General features: G+C 39.7%; 1 protein-coding gene across 4 annotated transcripts in view; it reads right to left on the bottom strand.

The window, feature by feature from the left end:
• The window catches only part of VPS13A (vacuolar protein sorting 13 homolog A), a 303,373-nt gene that overhangs the window by 6,233 nt on the left and 269,550 nt on the right, over positions 1 to 27,590 (bottom strand). For 2 of the 4 annotated variants that reach the window (XM_039545239.1, XM_039545243.1), the window contains 4 exons: positions 23,237 to 23,351; positions 3,870 to 3,955; positions 2,609 to 2,732; positions 842 to 916 (listed from right to left, as the gene is read on the bottom strand). In XM_039545239.1, the coding sequence (XP_039401173.1) occupies positions 842 to 916; positions 2,609 to 2,732; positions 3,870 to 3,955; positions 23,237 to 23,351 (400 nt within the window). Of the gene's footprint in view, positions 1 to 841; positions 917 to 2,608; positions 2,733 to 3,869; positions 3,956 to 20,520; positions 22,501 to 23,236; positions 23,352 to 27,590 lie in introns of those variants that run through there. The other 2 variants (XM_039545242.1, XM_039545240.1) reach the window with 2 other exon arrangements.

The following is a 27,590-nucleotide window of genomic DNA, read 5'->3' as shown; positions in this document are numbered from 1 at the left end:
TTCTATCAGTGAAATACTAATACACTGAAACCCAGTATTTTAACTGGCTCTACTATATTACTTGTTGCTTACCACTCACACAGTCAAATCAATAATCTTACAGAAAATAAAGTCTTACATGGGCCTAAGCAAGGAGATATTTTGCATTAGATCTGTGCATTTTTGAAAACTAAATACTAACTAGTTTATTGTTGGTCTCTGTTTGTTTAGTAGCCATTCAGAATTATTGGATTCTGACCAAATAAAGCAGCTTCATTACAAATGTATTCCCCAAAAAAGTTTACTGTAAAAACAACTATAAGTAATTGTGTGTAACGATGTGTAGAGGAGTTTTTTATTGTGTGTTCTGAAATATTGTAATTCACTGCACAATACATTAAAAATATGCAACTACAAATTTTCTACCCCTGCCCACTAAGACTTCAACTATTTAAGCTATGAGCACTGTAATCTATTCATGGGGGAAGTTTCACATTTCAGAGTATCGATTATAACTGGAGGAATGTTGTTGTCACGATTGATAAGTTAATATTTGTAAAAGACTGATTGATATGCGTTATATGAAGGCTAAATATTATTTTTAGGATGTATTTATAAGGGGAAAGCCAACTTACTTTTCACAAAATAAGTTTACTCTCCAAAATGAGTAACAGCACTTATTTAATCATCTGACCTGAGAAAACATAGAAGCTGAACCTGCAGTCCTCAGGGTCGTTCCCCTCAATAAACATTAAGTATGGAACATTTCTTCCTTACCCTGTCAATGCTCCTATGAAGTCAGGCTTTTTAACAAAAGTATAGTAGTATTACTATAATTTAAATAGCAGTTGCTTGTATTTACCTTGGCGTCTTCTGGAGTCCTAAAATTAATTATTTTTCCAAACTCTTTGGCATGAAATACGGACTTAACTCGTTCCTACAAAACAAACAATTTTAAGTTAAGATATGACCTTAATTTTTCTAAAGTTAATGAATGTATAATGCTTTTATACGCTAATTGCTCTACAAAAGTGACCTTCAAAGTGCAGTCTACATAGTAAACAAAATTTTAATCAAAAAACTTACTTTACAACGTATCACTCTGTTTAATACACTGTAGATAACTTTAAAAATTTATATCTATAAAATAATCTACTCTGTCTGGGAAAGGCAGGTTAATAAAAGCAAAATGTGATGTGCTAAATTTTCTGTGTAATAATGGTCTAAAGTAAACTATGTAAGAACCTGTGTGTACTGGAGCTAAATTTAACCGTTTCTTGACAGTTCTCTCATGTATGGACACAATTTTTCATGTACAGACTCACTTTCATAGTGAATTCCATTTTAGGATCAATCCTTCTTCTTGTTTGCTGCTCCCTTTAGGAGCATAGTCCATGGAGAGGACATTACACTCCTATGACCCTTATTGTCAGACACTCAGCTGAATAAAAAAAGTATTCCTGAGTGAGTCCAAATCTTCTCCCAAATTCCATTTCTCTCAGGAAGAGGATACCAGACCCTTTGCCAAGTAACTCTTGTGCGAGGGGCTCTAGGGAGGGTATTTGGACTTACCCAGATAAAACCCTGATCTGGGAAGACAGCCTTTCCTGTTGTGTTCCAGGTGTTGAAGAGTAGTGACCCTCTTTTACTACAGTGTCTCCAGAGGAGTGTTAGTGTGTGTAGCAGGGGGATGTAGGACCCCCAAGAAGCTGTCAAGACTCTAAGAGTATGTCTACATTGCAATGTAAGACCAAGCTTAGATTCAGGCTTGAGCCCAATCCCCCTTCCGTCTACACACAATTCTCTGGGACTCTGACTCAGACCTTGGGTTCTAGGACCCTGCAGTGGTGGAGGGTTTGAGCCAGAGTCAAGCCAGGACCCTCATGCTTTGAGTCCTATTGCTTTACAGCGTAGATATAGCCTCCCACTCACCTTTGACTCGGGCCCTGGGAGTCCACCAAAAGTATCCTATACTACCATAATCTTTCTTTGTCCTCTCTATCCCAAGAATCTTCAATCAACTCCAGGGAAACAGAAGTAATCCGCCCCCACCTTGGTGCAGGGTCAGCTGCCTTGAGTCTCACTAACCTTGAGCTTATATTGCAGAGTAGACATATCCTAAGCCTCTTTACTTTGGCTGACTGAGGATCTGCAGAGCTGGAAGCAATTACTGCAGAGCTCTTTTTCTGTAATTCCTGAGAGGGTATTTTGTCAGATATGGCTGGTTCTACCATCCTGAGAGCAAGGGCAGCAAATACAAGAAAAGAGATCTGCAGGTGAACTGTTTAGGGTACAATACTACCTGGGAAAATTTTATTTTAATAAATATTTTCCCCGGAGAAGACGAGTGGGTGGATGGAAGTGAAAAAAAGGTGAATGGAGAGAAGGAAACACCCCTTTGCCATTGCCTAAAATTGACTTTAAAAATTGGAAATTGAAAAATTAAATTGGGAAGGCCGAGTTTCCATTTTGATCCACTCGCTAAAGGAAAGTTAGCATGGGATATGATCAAGCCCTCACAGACAAGTCTGAGCTACCTCCTGTAAATGTGTCAAAAGGTTACTTGAGAAAGAAAACTTAAGTGATACTTTCACATTTCGTTCTACTACTAGCCAGGCATCTACCCTACCTTGGCTTCAATGCGTAATCTTCTTCCATCAACAATGAATGGCTCTTTGGTAAACTCATCGTAAGTGTATTGCCACTCACACGTCAGCTGTCCAAATGTTCCTTTTGTCACAAACAAAACACCACTATAAAGAATAAAATATAATAAACAGTTCAAAAATGAAAGCAGAAAATAAAACGGTATGAAATACTTCCCCTCCCCGCACCAAAGAAATTAGGAACTGAATGTTAGGCACAGTGAAGTGGTCTTATTTTATTATGCAACAACCACATAGTACAACTTTTGAAAAGACACACAGGGACACTCAGGAAAGTTAATCCAAATTAAGTTTTAAAGTGCGTTAGTTAAATTACATTAAACCCCTTTCTGGATGCTGTTATTCAAAATTACAAAGGCCTTAATTCGGTTTAGCATAATTTACTTTGGAGGTGAATTAAGGTAAATCAAATTAAGACTACTTTAATTCTGAATAATAGCATCCACATAAAGGTTTAATGTGGTTTAACTAACACACTGCAAATTCATACCTTTAGTTAATTCGGATTAATTTCCCTAGATATCCCAGTGTAGACAACTCCTAAATTCTGCAGGTTCCTGTGCCTATTTACAATAGCATCTATCAGCATCTTTCTTTTATGCCAAGGCAGCAACTCTATTTCTAACTTGATAGTCTCTAAGGAAAAATAGTCCCCAGACAGAAAAAATGAAATGATTTATGCTCCACTATTAAATATGTTTGAGTCTTAGAGGAAAATTCCATTCCTTTATTACTGAGTATCTTTACTTAGATTCCAGTCCTGCACTGTGCTTTACACAGCTGGATCCCTGAGTCCATATAGAATCCCACTGTCGTCATCCTGACTAAATATTCAATTTATCTATCTCAGTTACAGAAAACATGAAAGCAAGTTAGTCATCCTTGAATTATAGAAGCTACACAAGTGAGGCATAGGATAATATATCCTTTGCCAAACTAGCAACGAAAGAGTCATAGATAACAGGATGCCAGATTCATTTCTCTCTCTCTCTCTACACACACACACACACACACACACACACACACACACACACACACACACAAAATCTCCATATAGCCACAGGTGTGAACATATATGTATAATGTATATCTCCATATATCCACATGTGTAAACACATACTTAACAAAATGATAAAAAACAGTTGTTTATCTAAAATAATTATCACTCCAACAGTTTGGTGGTACATTTTAAAGTATTTGCTATTCAAAGAGAAAAGCCTTTACCATTTTGTTATCATTAACAAATCTGTATTATTGACCATGGCATGTGTAACATATCTGAGTTTTGCAAATCTTCCATTTTCAATTTTCTAGAAGAAAAAGAGAAAAAGTGTTATAGCATTCCATAAAATACATTAATTCATTTATTTATTTCCTGTTTATAACTCAATTTCTAATCAGAATGAAAATGGCTTACTATAACTGAACACGACAGTGTACCTTCTATCCAATAAAGAGCTACCTACCAAAACAAATCAGAACGCAGCTAAAATTTGTGTGACATTTTGCATTTGCCATGAAGATATGATCTTTAGACACAAGCGCTTTAGACAATTGTATGTGAAATTGATTTCTGTTAATACGGACAGGCAAATAAATGTAAGTTTCCACTGGGATCAGCCCTGTCCAAAGCTGGATGCAGAAGCAAGGTCTTGATTCCAAAACAGCTCTACAGAAGAATTTTGAACTCAAATTTTCCCATACTTACAGTGCACTGCAATATAATTAAAATTAATAGGAAAAAATAAATGGATTCCCAACATAACCATGCTATGACTCTTGACTCATTAAATTAGGATCAACTTGACTATCACTAACACATTAGAATCACTATCACTGGTAACTGAACTGAATTCAACTCCATAAAAGAATCCCAGCTCATCTATAGGATCAGATTAACTTTAGGACACTTCTTAGGTACTGAAGGTCACATGATGGGCAGCATGCTTCTGCATTCTCTGTGCATTTTCTATAACATACATACTCATTTACAGTAATTTGTGAATACTGTAGCTGAATCTTCTCACTATTCATGAGTGAATTGTATTTAAAATGGCGAATCCATGATATCAGACTCTTCAGTTTTAAATTCTGAGGCTCTGTAAACTTAGTACTACTTGGCAGCTTCTGGAAGCCTGAACTTCAGAGGAATGAACAACTATATAAAAATGTAAAACAGGTTTCTCCTTCAGCTTCAACTCTGGCACAGCTCCTTTGCTTGCAGTGACAATGTTCCAAAAGCATTCTGCTTAGCCTAAGAAATTTGTTCTAATTTGGATCCTGTGTTGCTGGGAAATAAGGACAAGAGCTGTTTACTTTCTCTTTTTTCCATTAGAGCGCACACAAACATCCCCTTTGTATTACTGGGGTTTTTTTTTTAATGGAAAATAGAACAGTTAACCAAAAAATAGTCCTTGAAATACTGTAGACACAGAAATTTCCAAAATCATTTGTAAGATTCATAGGCCAGTCCTCTCTCAAGTTAAAAGAATAGAGCCAAGTGGCCACTATTGATTACCACTTGAAACCACTGTTAATGTAATAATAAAAAAAAAAGTCCTACAATGAGACTGGATATTTCTATTACAAGCAAGCAGCAATGAAAAACACTTGACCTAACAGATTTTAAAAAATTATGTTTTCCTTTGTATACAGTAATTTAACAACTGGGATATTTCCCAACAGAAAATATTTTTTATTTACAGACAAAAATCATGCAATTCAATCAACAAGGAGAAAAATACATATGGACAATATACAATTCTGTGCACAAGAAACATTTAGAAGTTTCCATTAACTTATCAGTTATTACACTGGTTTAGAATTTTAGTGGCTAATAAATTTATTATAAAATAACATCAGAACAATGAAAAGATGATCACCTAAATAAAAAGGCCTTCATTAACATTTGCTTATCCTTGTCAAGGTTCTAAGTTTATACCAGGAATTATTTTATTCAACAATCTTCCATAGCTGCACCTAAGGACTGGACAAAGGAAACATTTAAAATATAATTTAAAATTAAAGAACTGAAAACTGAGCGCACACAGTCAACGACTCTTCAAATCCTGTGGTGAAATCCGGGCTCACTGAAGTCAATGGCAAAACTCTCGCTGATTTTAATAGAGACAGGATTTCATCCTCACTGTTTTCCTAATAAAACTAAATTATTCCTTCATAAAGATTTGAATTTTACATTCTTTAGTTGTCTACAGTACAGTTTCATTATACATTTCTAAAAAAAAGCCTTGTCCACGCTGGTCAAGGAGACCGTTCTATAAACTTGTTAGAAACAAGAGACTTTAAAACACATTTCTAAGTGAGCTTAGCCTTTATCCTAATGTGGGTGGAGTACAGAAGAAAGAGGGCAGAGGAGTTTTCATGTCCATTTGGGCACTGACTTCTTTTAGGAAAAAAGTAGTATTTTTTAAACACGCATTTAGTGAAGTATTAAAACCTTTATGTAAGCAAAGCAGTTACAGCATTAACACATTAGTTTGCTGAGGTAAACTCTACAGGGGAGTGCAAGGTTTACCTCAACCAGCTCACGTATTAAATGTAGATCTTTTTACCTAATGTGGACATAGTTGTTGGTCTTTCCACTAAGGCTGTGTCTACACTACAAAGATAAGCTGACTTATGTTAGGTCGACTTACAGCCACACAGTAATTACTGCGGTGGCTGATGTCCCCATTACCCTCCTTCTGTCAGCAGTGCATGTCCTCACCAGGAGCGCTTCCACTGACTGAAGAGAGGCAATGTGGGAGACTGAAATCCAGGGCTCTAAGCTCCATGCTGCTCCCCACCAGAGGGAGTCTCGCCTCTGCGCTCCCAGCTGGAAGTGGGATGGTCGGGGAGCCACCAGGACTTCTCGCCTCCACGCTCCCAGCTGGAACTGGGGGAAAGCCTGGGCTTCTTGCGTCCGGTGGGGAGAGCCGCAACGGGAGTCCAGCATGGAACCAGGACCCTAGGGGGAAGCAGGGCTCCCAGCAGGGAGCCCAGGAGGCAGCCCAACCAGGAGCCTGGGTGACAGCCAAGCTTGGAGCGGATACCGGGCAGCAGCAGAGCCGTGAAATTGACAATTATGACAGCCAATAGCCGATGTAAGGAATGCAGTGTCTACACAGACACTGTGTCACCCTCACTACACTAACATAAGCCTTATGCCTCTCATTGAAGCGGTTTTATTATGTGAGCATAGCAGGGGAGTTACATCAGCTGAGTTTTATCGACAAAACTGTAGCGTAGACAAGGCCTAAGACTGTCATAATTGGACAATCAGTACCTATTACAGGGGCGGCTCCAGGCCCCAGCACGCCAAGCGCGTGCTTGGGGTGGCATGCCATGGGGGGCGCTCTGCCGGTCGCGCGGCAGGCAGGGTGCCTTCGGCGGCATGCCTGTGGGAGGTCCATCGGAGCCGCGGGACCGGAGACTGGCAGAGCGCCTCCCGCGGCATTCCGCCGTGCTTGGGGCGGCGAAATGTCTAGAGCCGCCCCTGACCTATTAAGGTGATGATTTATGTGATGTGGATGCCTATCCACTGGAAACTGAACTGAGGCAACCAATTTGTTTCACAGAGTAGACCAAAAAGCTATCAGAGGACGTCAACTTACCTCCACTGACCCCACTTAAAAATTAAACCCTTGCTTCAAAGGCTTCATTATCAGTCTTCCTCTTCCAGTTTGTAGGGTTTTTTTTTTTTTTTTTTTTAAAACAGTACTGACACAGATACTTTAAAAGCAACATCACTCTACATTGAAACCTATTTTTGGTAAACGATCAGAAAATATGTAGGAAACAATCTATACTTTCTATAATAATCTATCTTTATGTCTAGTATCTTATAATTTCACTTACTTTTACAAAACTGCTGTGATTAACATTTTACTGGTGAGACTGCCATATTTAAATATAGTTGAAGGTTTAACTCCCAATATTGACATGCATGTATGTATTAAGAGGAAGAACGAGACATTACAACATTTTAAAAAAAATCCCAATTTACCATTTTGATTCAAACTACATGAGAGAGATTCTATGGGTGCATGTTGGAGTAAAGTATTAACAGAGGAAGGTTCCTGAAATAAATTGAACTGTACCTATTGTGTGAGGAAACAAATATTTATTTAAAGGTGTGTTCTGCATTATTCAGTTATAAATAATTTGGAGGACGATAGTATCCCAGAACACTATAATAAAGTAAAACTCTTAGTGGTGGAAGGATAAGAACTCTCAATGATTGTTTCACAGCTTTAAAGAAACAAACACTGAAGAAACATTTGCTAGTGTTAAAGAAACTTTCTGTAGTTTTGGGTCTGAAACTATTCAATATTTTCATTAATGACATGGAGAATGAAGTGGAGAGTATGCTTATAAAATGTGTAGATGACAGCAGGCTGGGAGCAGTTGCAAGCACTTTGGAGGGCAGAATTAGAATTCAAAACAACACTGAACAAATTGGAAAATTGGTCAGAAATCAACAAGATGAAATTCAATAAAGATAAGTATAAAGTACTATAGTTAGAAGGAAAAATCAAATGAATAGCTACAAAATGGGGAATAATGGGCAAGTTAGTAGTACTGCTGAAAAGGATCTGAGGGTTACACAACACAAATTGCATGAGAGTCACCAATGTGATACAGTTGCAAAAAAAAAAAAAGCTAATATTCTGGGGCTCATTAACAGAAGCGTCATATATAAGACACAAGGTACAATTGTCCTACTCTACTAGGCACTGGTGAAGTCTCAGCTGGAGTACTGTGTCTGTCTGATTTCAGGGGGACCACACTTTAGGAAAGATGTGGATAGACTAGAGAGAGTCCAGAGGAGAGCAACAAAAATGCTAATATGTTTACAAAACCTATGAGGAAAGATTAAAATAAACTGGGCATGTTTAATTTTGAGAAAAGACGACTGAGGAGGGACCTGATATCAGTTAAGAGCTACTATAAAGAGGATGGTGATCAACTGTTTTCCATCTCCACTGAAGGTAGGCTTAATCTGCAGCATGGGAGATTTAGTTTAGATGTCAGGAATTGTTTTTCTAACTGTAAGTGTAGATAAGTTCTGGAAGGCTTCAATGGAGGCTGTGGAATTTTCATCATTGGAGTTCAGGGGACTGGACTAGATGACCTCTTGAGGCCCCTCCCAGCCCTATGATTCTATGAGATATGAGCCTTTCCAGGCAGTACAGGCAGCACTGGTGGTTGTTGCTGACTGAAAAGGAGTGAGGCAAGAGATGCAATTCTTAAAACCCAGGTGCCTGGGCATAATCTAAGTCCTGCTCTGAGAGTCTGGGGGATCCCCTGGGGTGAAGATTCTAACTACTTATCTAATTACAAAAACTACCAACAGTAACTTTTAAATATTTACAGGAAAGAACATTGAAGAGAATCCATTTTGGACACCAGAGGATTCCAACTCAGGGAATGTGTAGCAAGAAGGAATGGGAGAGGCATCGGTCCGCACCACCTCTTATACTCTAGGTACGGAGGACAAGGAGACAAACTGCACAGGAGCGGACCAATGGACATTACTTGCTAGCATTCTCTCTTCTCAGGCACATGGAGTACACAGTGGAATACCCACAGAAAAGCATTCGAAGAACCCGCCAATTTGAGCAAATGTTTCATTGATTAGATGTAAAAAGAGGACAGAAATTATTTGTGAAACTGGACCCCCAAAACAAGCATCTAAAAATCGAAGCACAGGTTCACTTCCCACTCTGTGCAGCTTATTCTTGCTAGTAGCAGAGATTACCCATGCATATGACGTTTCTGGCATATATGGTACCCCTGATGGGTAATGGGGGAGAGAGAGAGACACACACTCACACTCTTTTGGAGAGAGTGGAGCTTCTCATAGTTCTGAAAGTAGGAGATGGAGTAAGAATAGAGGCAGCAAAACTGCACTTTACTGTCTCTCTGCAATGTACGGATTGGCACCTCGCAATTGCCAATAGTATGTGTGATGCCCAATCAGGAGCTGGCCCACATACATTTGAATGATTTAAGAGCCATCTTAATTAAGTGAGGCAAAATAGGGGCGGGGGAGGATGGGGAACCAGAAAATTGCTAAAGATTAAATAGCAGTTGTGAATCTTTTAGGCCACACTTCTTTGCACTCAGCTAACCAGCCATGCTAGCCGAACATACTGAAAAGTATGCTACCTGACAATCTTCTCAATTCCTCTCCTCATTCATCACTAATGGGTAACGCCTTCCACTTGTAGAATCTGGAAGTGGTCCAGTGTTGTTGCTGGAGACTCCAGAACTAAGCCCAGTCTTCAGCTCAGACCACCAGAAGAGTTCTTCCAAAGCTGCAGAAATACCCCACCAACAGATTACTAGCATTAAGATAACTTGGTATCCTAATAATTTTAAGGTTATTTATATATATGTCTGAGTCTCCTTTTAGAGAAAAAATTCAATTGTAAAAAATTGTACTCTGGTCATTTACCAACTACTAGGGTAGGCTGAATGAGGAGAGAAGTTGGTAACAGAAAGAAAATTACTAGGTAAGACATTTGTCATTCTGCTGCCCAGCTTTCCCTCCTCAGACATCATGAATGGGAATAACAAGCAATGAATCACAGAAGTAGGGGAGAGGATGAAGAGAGTCTTTATTATTATTATAGTAATAATTTTTAATTTTAATAATTGGAGATATACCAATCTCCTAGAACTGGAAGGGACCTTGAAAGGTCATCGAGTCCAGCCCCCTGCCTTCACTAGCAGGACCAAATTTTTTTGCCCCAGATCCCTAAGTGGCCCCCTCAAGGATTGAACTCACAACCCTGGGTTTAGCAGGCCAATGCTCAAACCACTGAGCTATCCCTCCCCCTGGCAAAGAGAAGTTCACCCCAAAAAGCAAGAGCTTTGTAATTTAACATTACTTGGGAGCCCATCCAATAACACCTTCTTACCTACTTTGCAAATCTCCCTTGAGGCTCAAACTTTTTCCATATAATACCACCAGGGATCTTGTAGAGGGAGACTTGATTCTTCCTTTGTGAATAGTTTCCCAGATATGCAGCATGCCAAGTGGTGCAGGATTTTAACATATTACCCACAGCAATGTTGAGGCTCTAAATGCCCTGGCATTTTGGATGGAATGAGATGAACTGAGTACAGTTGATGTGTGTACTCAATATTTTTACAGTGCTAGGAATGCCAATTTATACCACAACGTTCCAAAGGGGTGCTAGTGATTGGAACAAAATAATCGGGGGACCATTTCCCAGGAATTGTAGAAAGAATTTACATTGAACAGAAAGCTGGAGGTGTAAGAACAACATTTTATACATAACAATAGTAATGTGGTTCTTGTATGGATACAGAAACCAATTCTATACCCTGTCTTTCAGAGGTAATACCAACTATAAAGGTCTGCAACAGACTAATCTGTCATTCTGAATAATCCTGAAACTTGATGATACTCAGAGGGAAGTCTGATGTGCCTGCCTAAAGAATGATGCTATGGCAGTTACCACCTCCTGTAAGGTGCTTGATTGTAGGACTCCAAGCAGCCATTCTGTAAAAATTCTAGTGTAGCGCAGATCACTAGTTATATATTATTATTTGTACTGCAGTAGCATCTAGAGGTCAGGGCCCTACTGTGTAGGCTACTATACAAATAAAGAGACAGTCTGTGTCCCAGAAAGTTTTCTATTTCCCCCTTACACCAGAAATAATTCTGACCATCCCAATAAATGGAATTTCCTGATTCAATTCTGTTTGAATATTAAAAAGTACTGATCAATGAGGCAAATAGAGAAACCCTGCTGAACTACACACCTCTCTTCTGATGACCAGATTGTTAATTATAGGCTATCCAGGTCTGGATGAAGAAGACAACCCCGCTTCAAGAAGTTTGGTGCTTTCTTCAGGTGGAATGGAGGTTGTATGGCTGTCTATCAACAGGGGACTAGGAGGATGACGTTGGCTCTCCCTTTTCCCTCTTTTCTATATCCTTTGTGTGAACAGTCTTAAAAATCAGCAGATTCTTCTGAGCCCTGGGCTTGATTTCCATTTCCAAAAACAAGTTTGACCTCTGGGACTAGCCCTTCCAAAACCCGGAAGTAAACAGTCATGTTTCAATCATAAACTTCTAATGGGAAGCAGGAGGCAGTTCTTCTGTGATCATCACATATCTATCCACTACATGGTTTCTTGAGCCTTCTTCTAAAGTAACTGGTACTGGCAACTATCAGATAGGATACTGGACTTGATGGAACACTAGGTCTTAATCTGTGTGGCCAAGTTTATGTGTGTTTGTTCAGCTGTGCCACTGATAGGGCTCTTGAAGTGAAGTAAAAGGATGTGTACTCAGATTTTACAAACATGTCTTCCAGATATTCTATTGCAGCCGGCAAGTTATGAGAGGGTCCGTATCTTTGGACAGGGCACTGATTGGCATATTGTCCATGAACAGATATAAATTCACAACTTGCAATGTGTGTCTTGCTGTGATTAACAGCCATTTTTTAGGACTCTGGGTGCAGAGGGTAGATCAAAAGGAAGAGTTTTGTACAAGAATTATGAGCTCTCATACACAAATGCTCCTTTTGTCTTTGTCATGGTGAGAATTTTGTTAGATTGAGAAGAATATATATATATATATATATAGAGAGAGAGAGAGAGAGAGAGAGAGATTTTCTTGGGAGCTTCTTCTCCAGAATTTTAACTCTGATTGAGGAATAGTCCCTTCTTGAATACTCTTGGTGTTGACTATGCTGGCTTTGATAGTGAGAGTAGAGGCCTCTCTGCTATCTCAGTTACTCCACTGATTTTTCTGTTTCCCTGAACAGTTCCTCATCTGTAAATTTGCATGCCCAAGATATCTGTTTAGGATGACCCTATTGCTAACATGACTTCCTTGTAGCTACTGAATTAGGAACCATTGCTCTTGTGACAAGTCACATCAAGTGATTTGACCAGAATAGAACCAAAGGCCCCTCATTCCAAATGTTTGTCTGAATGGTTATAGCTGAGGCACTAAAATTGCTGTGCAGTATGTCTTCACTCTTATTCTCCCTGGGGTCTTTTGGAAGAAAGTCACACCTTCAGAATGGAAGGAACTATGTCTTCCACTGGTGGGAATCCTGCTGCAACAACCTCAGGTTCACAGAACTTATGAAATTCCTTTATGTTTAACTCTTTTTTTTGGATGGTGTGTTTGTGGTACTTCCCCTGGCTGTGTATGGGGAGAGGCAGCACACTACACATCATGGTGTGGGAACCCAGCAACCAATGAGGGGTACTGGTACAGAAACCCTGATTGTGGGAACAGCTTGCTACACATCCCCAAGCACCTGAAAGGATGCCTGCCTGCTTTCTCAGGCGGGCTAGGTCCATTTTCAGACTGACTTAGTATCACTGAGAGTAATACTCTGAGTAAAGCAGGGGTCATTTTGAACACGGAAAGCGATTTCTCACTAACCTCCCTGTATTCCCATTATAGTGCAGCTGTCAAGGAAATAGGTACTCACGTGCCTCCCTTCTGATCAGTGTCTGGAATGTTTGTGACGTTTTAATGCAAGCTAGCCAATGGAAAGTGGGAAGGGTGGAGAGAGAGAGAGAGACCCCTTCCCACTCATCAGACTAAGCACCTTTCCCTGGCAGAATAAGGATCTGTGGGCTGAAAGCCAGACAGGTACAAGATCCATTAGACTGCAACCTGAAGCAGGGTTTCACAGGAGAAACATGCTTCTCTGCCCACACATACTGCAGGCAGAGCCTGACAGAGAGGCATTGTAAAACAGCCCCTCTGAGGAGAAAGACCCCAGCAAAAATTCCCTCTCACCCCAAGGGTTAGAAGGCAAAGGCGAAAGGCTTTAAACCACAATTTTTACATGGTTTACTCATTAACAATACATATTGGTAGTTTACAAAGGAGACACTTGCTTCTGCTTTTTCGGGATCTGAAGTCTCTGGAATTTATCAGACTTACCCCTCATTGCTTGTTCAGGGGCTCTTCTCTCTGCGGGACTCATGCTCCTTGCTGAACCTCCCATGGTCGAGTTATGGCTTCAGGCTGGGGTCAAGGATCTACACACTTCTCCCACTCAAAACCCAAGGACCTGGCAGAGCGAGGGTTAGCAGCTTGTGGCAGCAGGGCAGCAGAAGCTTGCCTTCTCAAGCTCATATCCTGGCAGAGCCAGGGTCAATGGTTTCTGGCAGAAGCTCACAGCTTGCCCTCTAAGCATTCTGAAAAGCTGCCTAAACATCTCAGTGTTGGCTTGATGCTTGTACGGCTTCTCTGCTGCCGCAATGAAGGAGAGAGGAACCCATTCAAGAGGTGCTATTCCAGGGAAACCAGAGGCCTAATTCCTTACCTCAGAAAAGAGAGAGAGGAGCTAGAAGCTGAAATGAAGTCATTATTGCATGAAAACTAATGAAAAAAATTAAACTCATAAAACAAAATGCTCATGAGAAACTGAACAGCCAACTTGTCCTGCAGCTGGAGGCAGAAAATCTGGTGGCTAGGAAGCACTTAGTCCCGGAGACCCCAGCAACAAAGGATCACCTCTGAATTCCACAGGTGAAAGTATTTTAGTGATGAATGAAAGAAGCTATGCTATAGTAAATAGTTACAATATAGTAAACAAGTTAATTAAATGCACAGCAAGGCTTAATCCATGTTTATGTAGTCTGGTAACTTTAATTGTCTAAAGTAAGTCTTAGTAATACCAAGTAAAAATCCTTCGACACACTCATATCAAGCTGTTATAGCAACTAAAATATAGATACCCTGTATAACACAATCAGAAATCCTTCATGACATCAGTTTAAATGAATGAACTGTGCATGACATCATAAGTTTGACAAGTGTTCCTAAAGCCTTAACAAAACAAAAATAAAAAATTGAACAGAATTTGCTACTCCAAGCTAAATTATAGCAATAGCAGCATGTTTCTGTTTCTGCTTTACTTGTGCAAACAAAACTGCTAACTTCAGTAGGAGATTTTGGGTGTATAAAGAATAGAGATCAGGGCATAACTGTGTTTATATTTGATATTGTTAATTATCTATCATAATGTTTGTTTCTGAGTGTTCGGAGAAAAATGGTACCTCTGCTAGCATCAGGCTATGTCAATCTGTTGTTACTTGCTCTAAGCATGGAGTATTCCTTTTCCATCTACAACCCTATCCAGAACAGGCTATTTGTGGTGGGAGCAGGTGAAACATCCAAACACAATTTTTTCCCCTGATTTGATAAAAACAGTGCTTTAAAAAGTGCAATTATGGTCAGAAAAAGTGACATTTTAAAAATGGCTCCATATTTTATATAGAGAGAGAGACAAGGTAGGAAAGGTAGTATCTTTTACTGGACCAACTTCTGTTGGTGAGAGAGACAAGCTTTCGAGTTACACATGACCTGAGAAAGAGCTCTGTGCAACTCCAGCATTTGAGTTGCACAGAGCTCTTTCTCAGGTCATGTGTAACTCGAAAGCTTGTCTCTCTCACCAACAGAAGTTGGTCTAATAAACCAACATGTCTACAACACTACATATAAAACACACACACCCCTCTGCTTTTTACTATTCTTAGTACTGCAGAACCAACAGAACTATAGGAGACTGAGCAGAATTCTTTACAGAATCAGTTTATACTGATTAAGATCCAAATTCAGAATCTTTGCCTCGAGATGTCAAGTGGTATTTGTCTCAAATGCACATTAACTATACACCTCTAATACTTTGACTGCATCAGGAATACTAGTGATAATATAAGAACATACAAAATGCTATACTGGGAAGACAACTGGTCCATCTAGCCCAGTATCCTGTCTCTGACAGTGGTTGGTGCCAGATGCTTCACAGGAGATGAAAAGAACACAGCAATTATCGAGTGATCCATCCTGTTGTCCAGTCCCAGCTTCTGGCAGTTGGAAGTTTAGGGACATCTGGAACAGGAGGTTGCGCCCCTGACCATCTTGGCTAATAGCCATTGATGGACCTATCCTCCATGAACTTGTCTAATTATTTTTTTGAACTCAGTTATATTTTTCGTCTTCACAATGTCCCATGGCAACGAGTTCCACAGATTGACCATGCATTGTGTAAAGAGGTACTTCCTTTTGTTTAAAATCATATTAATTTCATCAGGTAACTCCTAGTTTTTGTGTATGTGAAGGGGCAAATAACATTTCCCTATTCACTTTCACCACACCATTCATGATTTTATAGACTTCTATTATATTGCCCTTACTCATTTCTTTTCTAAACTGAAAGGTCCCAGGCTTTTGACTCTCTCCTTGTATGGTAGCTGTTCCATACCACTCATCATTGTTGCGCCTCGCAGCGCCTTTCCATTTCTAATATATCTTTTTTTTGAGATGAGGCAACCAGAATTGCACACAGTATTCAAGGAGTGGCCATACCATGAACATATGAGCCAGAATCACCACAATTTAGAAGAAACGGTTACTTACTTTAACTGCGCTTCTTTAAGATGTGATGCAGATTTGTATTCCACTTAGGTGTGTGCGCACCCAGAGAACCAGAGGTGGCAAATTTTGTCTTGCAGTACCTGTAGGTGGTGGCGGTGGTGACTTGTGCTCATAGCCCTTCCCTTGGCTATATGAGGCAGTGATGTCTCGACTCTCCTCAGTTCCTTCGCACTGAATGCCCAGATACTAGAGTCCGATGCAAAGGGGATGGAGGGTGGATCATGGAATATATGCTTGCATCACATCTTGAAGCTGCACAGCTACAGTAAGTAACCGTTTCTTCTTCTTCGAGCAGATGCAGCCATGTATTCCACTTTGGTGACTCATGAGAAGTATCCACAGAAAATGGGGCTTGGAGTCTATCTAAACAAGGATTACAGGACTGCCCTCCAAAAGTCTGCATCATCTCTGGATGATGCTGTAATGGCATAATGGTTCTGCATTCCAGCTCAACATCAGAAGTTCTCGCCTTGTTGGAGAGGGAAGAGGTCCTCATCCCTATATCGGGCTGCCCCGGCGCCGCGCGGACTCTCAGGGGCTGACCTTGGGCGGCGCATCGGACGCGCATCTCCTGGCTGCACTGCAATCTTACCCTGCCCCGGTGCAGTATACTCCAGGAGATCTCCCGTTGACACCCAGGTCTGTTTTCCGAGAAGCTAAATATATGTATCGACAACTACAAGTCAGCCCTGCAAATGTCCAATACTGGGATGTCACCAAGGAACGCTATTGATTTAGGTTGCACTCTCGCAGAATGAGCTCGCACCTGCTAAGAAGGTGTAGTCAAAGCTATTACATATGCACGATTGATAAAGGATGTTACAATCCGTATATGACACCAACAGGTGAGGCGAAGCACAAAACGGTTTAGTTCTGTCCAGATAGAAAGCTAGACATCATCTCACATCTAATGTATGGAGACGCTGCTGATCTAGAGGTGAATGTAGCTTAGGAAAGAACACAGAGAAATGACAATCCTGGTACCCATGGCTCACCATGGACAGCCCCCGATGTGGACCAGGTGATGGGAGTGAGAGAAGAAAGAACCCAACCCTGACACCAAGGAGTGTTGGGTTTTGAAGGATAAAGGTGGAGGCAGTCTTGAGGGTGTGAGTAATAGTTCCAATTCATGTCACCCAGAAAGAGGCTGGGACTGGTACAGATGGTTGAAACGGTACCTCTGGCATTGAATATGCTTCTGTTGTTCCCAGTGCCAAGAGCAGCATCGACCCTGAAGTCAGCGGCAATACCTAAGTAGCTAACAGTGTCGAAGTGGAAGGTGGTGAGTACCGCCACATTAACATCAGCAGTGCAGAATGGAGAGTACCAAGGAGTTTCCCGGACCCACTTCCACGGACTGCGGAAGGGAAACATCAAAGTGTGGTGCCGACAGATCCAAAGGTTCAGCAGCTCACCCAGCCAGCAAGGTTATAAACAACATAGCCCCAGCAAGTCCTGGACCAAAGGAGATACTGGGATAGAAAGGTGGAAGAAGTCCATTGCTGCCTGATATGCTGCTGGCGTGGAAACAGCCAGTGCCAGCATCACCCTCATTGGTACTGGACTCAATGGACGGCCTGGGGCTGGAACAGGAGTTGACGGTACAGGAACTCTGACCTCCCTGAGTGGTAGTGGGGAGCAGTTAGAGGGACCTGCTTCATCCTGCACACCAGCATTAACACTGTGCCAGTTCTGGAGGAGGCAGAAGAGTCTCCACAAGACCTGGAGTGATCATGATTGGTCTTATGAGACCTTTTCCTCAGTGCACTCGATGGGGAGCAGCTCCCTCCATTTCTTCGCCAGAGTCTGGTTCCACAGCACAAAATGGAAGCACTCTCAGAAACTGATGACAGCCTCCGATCCGACACAGGCCTCGGCGCCAAGGCAGGCCACAAGGCCTGTCTGAGAAGGTGCTGCTTTAGGTGAAGGTCCCTAGCCATCTGAGTCCATTTTGTAAACAATTTACAAATTGAATCCTAATGAGGGCTTCACTAGGGAAATAGTTAACTAAATCTAACTAACACGAAGGGGACTAACTATACAGAACCAGAAAAAGTCACTAAGAGTTAGAGAGAGATTGTGAGGTTAAGAACCACGCGGAGTTACAACTCCAACCCCGGGCAGTAAGAAAGAACTGAGGGGTGTTGAGGTGGTGCTGCTTCATAGAGCCAGGGGAGGGGCAATGAGCACGAAGCAGGCGTGCCGCTTCGTACAGGTACCGCTAGGCAAAATTCTCCAGCTCTGGGGTGCTGGGTGTGCACACACCTAAATGTGGAATATGTGGCTAAATCTACTCAAAAAAGAAAAGAACCTGACTTTTAGTTCCTATACTTATAAACTGAGCCAATTTGATATGAAATCACTGAGTCACAAGAAACATGGAACTCAATGACATTTTTACAGTTAATCTGCACAGCTGAATTAAAAGCAAACACTTATTTCCATTTACTTAAAGGTGTCTCTCATTATGAAGGAAATAAAACTGAGATTCCCTGATTTAGCAAGTATGCCACTATCAAGTGAAGTGGAAGTCGGACCTAAAGCAAAAATAGAAGGAACTATACTAAAAAAGCCAATTATACATGCTAAAAATGCACAAAAAGAAAAAGAAAATGTCAGATGTTGAATTTAAAGCTACAGTTTAGTAGCAATAAATCTAATAAAGCATAATGGGAATGTTAAATACTATAGCTGACCTTTTTAGAAGGATGAACTTAAAACTATTTCCCCTTTTAGGCACAACATGAATTTTTTCAGGTTAAAGAATGCACACTTTTTCCTCTACTTTCTTCAAATACAGTATATTATAATATAAATGTATGTCTGATACACTACCATATTCTTCCTGCAGAATCTCAAGGCAGTAATAAAATGCAACATTTTCTCTAAACCATTTTTGTGATATTTCCCTTGAAGAGTCCAATATTGTAGAAAAACCAGTAGTTTAAAGTACATAATGATCTTCTGCATCAGTAGTTCCCTTTGAAATGAGTTTTCAAATCAAGTTTCCTCACTATTATCTGGAGTTTCAATGTTCATCCCTCCACCCACTGCCCAAGAGTGCAAACTGAGCAACAGCTTCTAAAGCTGGGGTCGGCAACCTTTCAGAAGCGGTGTGTCGTGTCTTAATTTATTCACTCTAATTTAAGGTTTCGCGTACCAGTAATACATTTTAACATTTTTAGAAGGTCTCTTTCTAAAGTCTATAATATATAACTAAACTATTGTTGTATGTAAAGTAAATAAGGTTTTTAAAATGTTTAAGAAGCTTCATTTAAAATTAAATTAAAATGCAGAGCCCCCAGACCGGTGGCCAGGACCTGGGCAGTGAGAGTTCCACTGAAAAATCAGCTCGCGTGCTGCCTTCGGCACCCGTGCCATAGGTTGCCTACCCCTGTTCTAAAGCATATGAAGTAGCAACAGCATGAAAATCAGGATGAGCAGTCTGAACTGTAAGGTAATTCTCTCATCAGAAGCTGTAAGGAAATAACAGGATGCACTGGAGGAGGCTGACTCTTTTGGTAAATATGCTAAGGTTTTAGTTGGCACTAAAGAGTGAAGGTTTTTTTGGGACAATCCTCTTGCTGATATTTGAATAAACAGTTGGTTTACACAACACATACTACTAGACAAACGTATTCTAAATGCTTTTATAATGCCCCCTTGCCCCTTAATACCTAAATTTAGATGTATAGAAGATCAACTGGTTTAGAGAAAAATATGCAAGCTGACTAGTAAGTAAAGAAATGTAACTAAACACTTACTTGTCAAAGAAACAAAGAACATTTAACAATGACAACTGAAAATTTGCAATCTAATACTGTACTGTGTACGCCTTTTGTTATTTTGTGTTCTGCATTTTCCACCTAGTTTAATGAGGATCTGTATGTTTTATACATGTTACTATACAAAATAACGTACAAGACTAAAACAAGTACGGCCATATTCCCAAAATGCATTTACATAATAATTTTTGGAGTAAATGACAGTATAAATGCCTTCTAAAAAGAATGCTTCACTTTATATGAAGAACCAAATCTTCTAAGCTGGCAACAAAGGAATTTAGGAGGATCCACATTTTACTGAAAAATTCAACATGTGTAAACTAAAATGAATGTTTAAGAACCAGTTATCTTGAAAATGAAATGATGAATGAAAAATCAAAATGATTACATGCATTTTAATAAGTTTTTTTTTAAACTAACCTTTCTAGGGCAATCATAGCAATATTCTATAATCTTATTTTTTTACACAATCTAATTCTGGGAAATGTGAGTGATGACGTTGGAACAGAACAGATGAATCGATTTTTTTTAGGTAAACTTTAAACAAGTTTATTGTTATTAAAAGAAAGTCAGACAAAATATTTTTGAAATATCAAATAAACAGAATGCAAAATATTAAACAGCATTTTTAATATCAATAAGCACAGTACAGCTCAAAAAGATTACACTGAATGCATGTATATTATAAAGGCATCTTAGCTAACAAATGATGATTTAAAATTAAAAAAATATTAAACAAAACTCTGAGGAAAATGGAAAAAACAGATTAATTATAATTTATGGAAATTTGCCTGCAACAATATCATTAAATCCGAGTATAACATTAGCTCCTGTCAACTTAGTACATAAATATATTTAATATATTTTAATTTCTCTGCTTAAATATGATCTCTTTTTGTTTGCCTATATTTTTGTACAACTTTTAAAAGACAAAAATTAAAATAAAAAAGTTACTTTCTATGGCAGTCATGACAGCAACAACATTTAATAGTATAAACTAAGAGTCCAATTAATGTGACAAACTCATGCATTTGTAATGGTGCATATTTTCCTAACTGTCATTATCATCATCATCATCATCATCACTACTATTGTGATTCTTAGTCCATTCCCTGTAGGCCTGTCTTTTCTGCAAGCATGATAAGGGAAGAAAAAAAGCAGAAGTGTTAGTTTATGCTGGCAAGTTAGTTAGTTTTTAAAAAGCAGACAAATTCTGAAATGGCTTCTGAATTCAGGATACAATAGAAGTGTTCCAATCCCCTGTTAATGGAGTCATACACCTGTCTATAATAATCAGCAAATGAATCACCAAAGATTTATTAAACCCTAATCCTGAAACTTGTTGCCCACAGGAAGAATACTGCACTTGCACAAAGACCTAATGATTTCAGTAGGGCTCTGCGTAAGCATAGGGATCTGCCTCCATATATCTTATTGCAAGATTAGAGCTTTAATGTGTAAATCCTATTTCATAAAAGGAACATGCTTAAGGTGACTATTGCATTTCTCTGAAGATTAAAGTCACTTGAATGCGATGGGCATCAGAATATTCTCCAAGGTATAGGATGATAATCTAAATACACTCCTCATTTTATCTTATTATTTAATTTAAAAAACAGAACTATTAGAGAAATAGAAGATTTTTTTCCCCTCTATCTTTTTTCCATTTGAAAAATTGTGATGGGATTGTACTCATCTAGACAGCACAAAAAGTAGAATTACACATCTTGAATCAATCTATCAGACAGCGCCTTCAGGGTCCTCTCAAAACTACTAATTTGCTCACAAATGAACGTTATCATCTAATCCAAACACTTGCAAAATTAAGGTAGAGCATAAACAATGCAAAATAATTATATAATTTGTATTCAAGGAGTTGGACTTAGTCTTGTTAGCATTCTGCTTCACTAGCATGGCATGAAATATCAAAGGGGAAATACATCAAGAACCCTACTGTCTTATCAGAAAGAGGAAGTATAGTGACTAGGCCTTTTTGTGCTGTTTATCAGTAGCAGTTTTTAATGGTTTGCCAGTTAAGGCCGTGCTGTTTGTTAGTACGTATTTTGCAAGATAATAGCACAGGAAATATAAACTGCATCATGAGAGAAAAAAGCAAGATTATAGCCCTTAGTGTTACAGGATCTTCAAAGAATGTTGAAGAGGAACTCCATAGTAAGATATAATATTAACTCAGTTTAGCAATTTCAATTTTAGAATACTTTGATTCAGAAAAGCACCCTTTAGTAGGAGGCAGTAGAGAAAATACAGCAGAATACACAGAAACAGACAGACCCTAATTTCATATAAATGACGCACCATGCAGCATCTCAAAATATGTTCTAAGTGAAACAAAAACCCTACTCAGGTAACAAATACTTTTGAAAATGTTTGGCTATGTAACTTCCCATCCATCTTGTACAAGGTGACCTACTTTTTCTCAAATTCATCTCTGGATCTCAGGAATTCCAGCACACTGCTAGGGTATTGAAGGGAAATCTCTAATAGAAGGCTTTCATATATATATTAGAACATCCTATCTGCCGTCTCCAATTTGTATTCAACTAGCAGCTATTGATTTTGTCATTTCCCAGGTGTGAATATTTTTAAAATTCAGATTCTATGATAATGAAAGACAATTAGATTATAGGAATTTTCCATCTTATTTATGGACATACTGTAAAATCAGTTCAAAGTACTTTAATGTTAGAATTATGAATTAACTTTCCAGTAAAGGTGGTTAAAGTAAAATAGGAAGCATCTCAAATTATTAAAATATCACACTATTAAAAAAATTATGAAGTGACTAACAGCAGCTCAGCTCATCTAATAAGTTACAAGTTTAGATTTTTGGATATGAACAATGCTACAGTGAAAAATTACTGAAGTGCTTTTAACTGAAGCAGTGTGATATAAATATAGTTACTGTCCATGTTTCTCAAATACAAATTTCTGCAAAAACATTACTTTCACATTTTTAATTAAAAAACACAGTGGTTGCTGAAGAGTTTAATCAATTAAAATTCAGGCAAAAATATCATTGTGCTTTAACTTTATCTAAATGCACAATATAAAAAAAGTTACTAAAAGAAAAACTACGCTTACCGCAGCTGTTGTAACAAAACTAAAAAGCCTAAAAAACGAACACAAGCGTTTCTCTTATTTAAGTCACTTTGGCAACATATGCATAATTAAGGATGTTGTGATATAAATTATACTGCAAGTTCTCTCTGAAAGGGCATGTGTTAGCTGTCTTTCTATAAAATCTTGCAAGACTGGCCATAAAACCCATGCAATGAAGATACAAATGAGACTACGTGTTATAAATATCAAAAATTATGTTTCAGTTGCTTCACCTGTAACATCTGACTTCCGGTCCCATCCCTTAACCTGTAAGGTCTAATAACTCCATCCTCACAAAAGAAACGAGGTGGGCGCAGACTCGTCACATCATCAGATGAATCTGTAGCTCTGAAAACAAAGCAGCAAATTCAAAATATGTTACATATTTAGCATAGACATTAGTATACTTTTAAAATACCATATTTTCAAAAAGGTCCTAAAGTTATCCTATGTAAATATTTAAAATACTGATAAAATGACATATTTGCTCTCGCTCTATGTAAATTACATGCAATTTTCAGTTTGATTATTGAGGCACACGTAGCTATAGTAATTGGACTAGTGTAATCTTCACTGACTAGTCAGGATGCCTTTATTATTTAGGCTAATCATACAATTACACATACTATGGCTTCAATGGCAAAGACATATGCACATGCTTATTGTTAAGTCAATAGGACTACATAAATACTGTGTATAAATGTGTGTGCATATTTATGTTACTGATTCATGGAACACAAGGCTAAACAAGTAGGTATTTATTTACAAGCAGGACTCTGTAGAAAATGATTATATGGTAAATGAATGTCTGCAAAATTCCTCTCATTGAAATTTCCATGTAAAAGAACCCTGTGCTAATGTTCTTTCTTCAACTTTGCTTCATATTCTGTGTTTTCTCCACAAAGGAACTTTTAAAAAAAAAAATGGCAAGTGGCAGTGGGGAGGGTAGTGGTATGAGGGAGAAACAATAGTCCAGATGCTGGAGAGCAGCAAGGCCAGTACAGTCCATAAATATGGTCAACAGCATGAGCTTTCACTTATAATTGAGGAGGTCTAGAGAAAGAAAGATGGATCAAACTTTAATAATAACTTTTAACCTGTCTCCCCCCTGAGGGCACTGTCTGGCATGCACAAATTTGTGCCCAAGCAATTTTTGACAATTTAGTGCCACATATGCAAATATAAACAAGTGTATATTACTATGAGGTTGTTTTATTGCTATATCAGTTGTTTATTCTTTTATTCCCTAACTTTTGTACACTGAAGTTTATAAACTAAATGTTGCATTAATATACTTGTTTTTTAAAAAAAAACATTATGTATATGATATAGCCATATATTTTAAGTATATAGTTTATACATATGGAATGTTTTAGACACTTTAAAATTATTATTCAGACTACTTTTTCATTCCTCCTCTTGTAATGCCAGATGTGTTTAGTTACCATAAATCTAAACCGGGGAGATCTCTTAGAGAGCCTCCTTCCTTCTAAAATAGTGTTTTTTTATGACTAATAAGAGAACAATTTTAGGAAGCTGCAAGTTTCTCCTTTCCACTGGATGAAAAACCAGTTTCTAGGCCTTTAAGATGTTGTGATATTAGAATTTAAAGTAGTAACATTTTTAAGTATAAACATTTTTTATTGGTGTCACAATGAATATTGTTTGTTCTGCCTATCAGGACAGTGTAATTTTAAGGGAGAAGATGGTAATGTTTCTTTGACAGGTTCTTTTTTAAAACAGGGACCTGCTTGAAATAAATCCTAGGAAGATGGAATAGTGAGAAAAGAAATATTTAAAGGTATAATATAATAGGTCAATTTATCAAATGGCTTTGCATGCACACTTTTTATATATAGTGATTACAATCAAGAAGTGGTCTTTTCTATTAATAAACAGTTAGTTTTAAAAGTAGGGATATTCAGCCACAGATTAAACTGCTCTAGGTCAGTTACATTTGGGGACTAAGCTACTGAAAATATAAATATTTAATATATTTAAATATAAAATATTTAACATTTAAAATATTTTCTCGTACTTCTTTATCCATTGCAGTGTAAGGTAATTTAGATTCAGTTTTTGTAAGGCTTGAGATCACTGAGTGTGAGTTTCACAATATTCAATCACAGCTTTGTTCAGCAGAAGTGCGGGGACTATCTCACTTTAAACAGGAAGGGAGAGGAACTTGACAATGCCAGTCAGTTCTTGAATTCCCTTCTGTATACAGTAACCTTCTGATCAACCTGCAAAGTTCATGTCTTCTTTTGGGCATTTTGGGCCAGGCTGAGAGATTGGGGTTCACAGAAGGAGTTTTGATTATGAGGCTTTAGGTAGAGTTATTTTAAGCCAATAACAGCTGAAGTGACTTGATACTGTGGTTTTAGTTATTCTACAGGACCTTTAACAATTTGGAAAGATGTTTGTTATAAATATAAATAATAAATTGATTATGAAAAAATGGTTACTCACCTTTTTGTAACTGTTGTTCTTCTTCGAGTGATTGTTCATGTGCATTCCAAGCAGGTGACTCACAAGCCTGAGTTTAGGTGGTGGGGTGGTAGTTCACTGCCGATTGGAGCTGCATCGTTTCTGGCCTGGTGTGTGATGGCATAGTGTGACGTGAATGTGTGGATTGAGGACCATGTGGCAGCCCTGCATATCTCCTGTGTCGGGACCTGAGCCAGGAACGCCGCGGCAGAGGCCTGTGCCCTTGTGGAGTGGGCTGTGATTGGCGGGGCAGGAACCTTGGCCTGATTGTAGCATTCATGGATGCAAGCCATGATCCACGAGGAGATACGCTGTGAAGAGATGGGGAGCCCCTTCATCCTGCGGGCCACAGCTACAAAGAGTTGGGTTGATTTCCTGAACGGTTTAGTTCATTCAATATAGAATGCTAGGGCCCTGCGAACGTCCAGGGAATGCAGCCTACACTCTGCGTTGGAGGAGTGTGGCTTAGGGTAGAACACTGGGAGAAAAATGTCCTGACCCATGTGGAATTGGAGACCACCTTCAAAAGGAACGCCGGGTGTGGCCTGAGTTGGACGTTGTCTCTGTGGAAGACCGTGTATGGAGGCTCAGATGTCAGCGCTCTGAGCTCCAATACCCTCCTGGCCGAGGTGACGGCCACGAGGAATGAGACCTTATAGGAGAGAGATAGCAAAGAGCATGTAGCCAGCAGCTCGAAAGGCCCTTGTGGAAGCGACAAACCAATGGGTTTGTGAAGACTGAACTACCTTCAGCTCCTGGGTGGAACGCAGAGATGGCCGCCAGAGGGACCCGAACCAGAGAGAGGGAAAGTCCCCGCTGTCTCAACTGGAGTAGGTAATCAAGGATGAGAGGGATCAGGGCGAGCAATGGAGCCTGTCCCTGCTGTTCAGCCCAGATGGAAAAACGTTTCCACTTGGCCATGTATGTGGCACTGGTGGAGAGTTTTCTGCTACCGAGGACTTGTCTGACCTGCTGCGAGCACTGCATTTCCACTGGGTTTAGCCAGGGAGCATCCAGGCTGTGAGGTGGAGTGACTTCACATTCGAGTGGCGGAGGTGGCCCTGATCCTGCATGAACAGGTCTGGGAATAGGGGCAACGTGAGGGGCGCCTGTATAGACATGTGCAGCAGCGACGTGTACCAATGCTGGCACGGCCACACCGGCGCTATCAGTATGACGTGAGCGTGATCCCTGCGTATCTTGAGGAGTACCCTGTGGACCATGGGGATCAGAGGGAAGGCGTAAAGCAGACTGCCTTCCCACGAGAGGAGGAAGGCATCCGTTAGAGACTCTGGACTGTGCCCCATGAGGGAGCAGAACCTTCGACACTTCCTGTTGTCCCTCGAGGCAAACAGGTCTATCTGGGGATAACCCCAGAGACGGAAGATTGAGCGTGCCACGTCTCGGTGAAGGGACCACTCGTGACCATGGAACGAGCAGCTGAGGGTTATCCGCCAGTCCGTTCTGCACCCCCGGGAGGTAGGATGCCATTATACACAAAAATCCCATAACATGAGGCTTCCCAGCACAGGGGAGAGGAGCGTGCACCCCCGTTTGTTGATATAGAACATTGCTGAAGTATTGTCCATGAGGAATGCAACGCACCTGCCTGCCAATCGAGATTTGAAAGTGAGGCAGGCAAGGCAAACAGCCCATAGCTCCCTGACGTTGATGTGTAGGGAGAGGTCCTCTGGGGACCAAAGGCCTTAAGTCCTGAGGTTCCCGAGATGTGCCCTCCACCCCAGATCTGATGTGTTTGTGTCATAAACAGATAGTTAAGGGTTAAAGTCTCTTTTACCTGTAAAGGGTTAACAAGCTCAGTAACCTGATGAACACCTGACCAGAGGACCAATCAAGGGACAGGATAATTTCAAATCCCTGTGGAGGGAAGGCTTTGTCTGTGTTCTTTGTTTGAGTGTGTGCTCTCTTTGGATCTAAGAGAGGCCAGACATGTCTCCAAGTTCTCCTGGAGTATTTCCTACTATCCAGTATAGTGAGTATTAGAAAGGCGAATTAGTCTTATAATTTGATTTCTACATTTGCAATTGTGTGTTTGCTGGAGAAATATCTTTATTTCTGTTTGCTGTTACTTTGATTATT

Source organism: Mauremys reevesii, linkage group 6 (assembly GCF_016161935.1).
Source record: "Mauremys reevesii isolate NIE-2019 linkage group 6, ASM1616193v1, whole genome shotgun sequence".
In the NCBI taxonomy this organism is placed as follows: Eukaryota; Metazoa; Chordata; order Testudines; family Geoemydidae; genus Mauremys; species Mauremys reevesii.
This window is presented reverse-complemented; position numbering and strand designations above follow the sequence as displayed.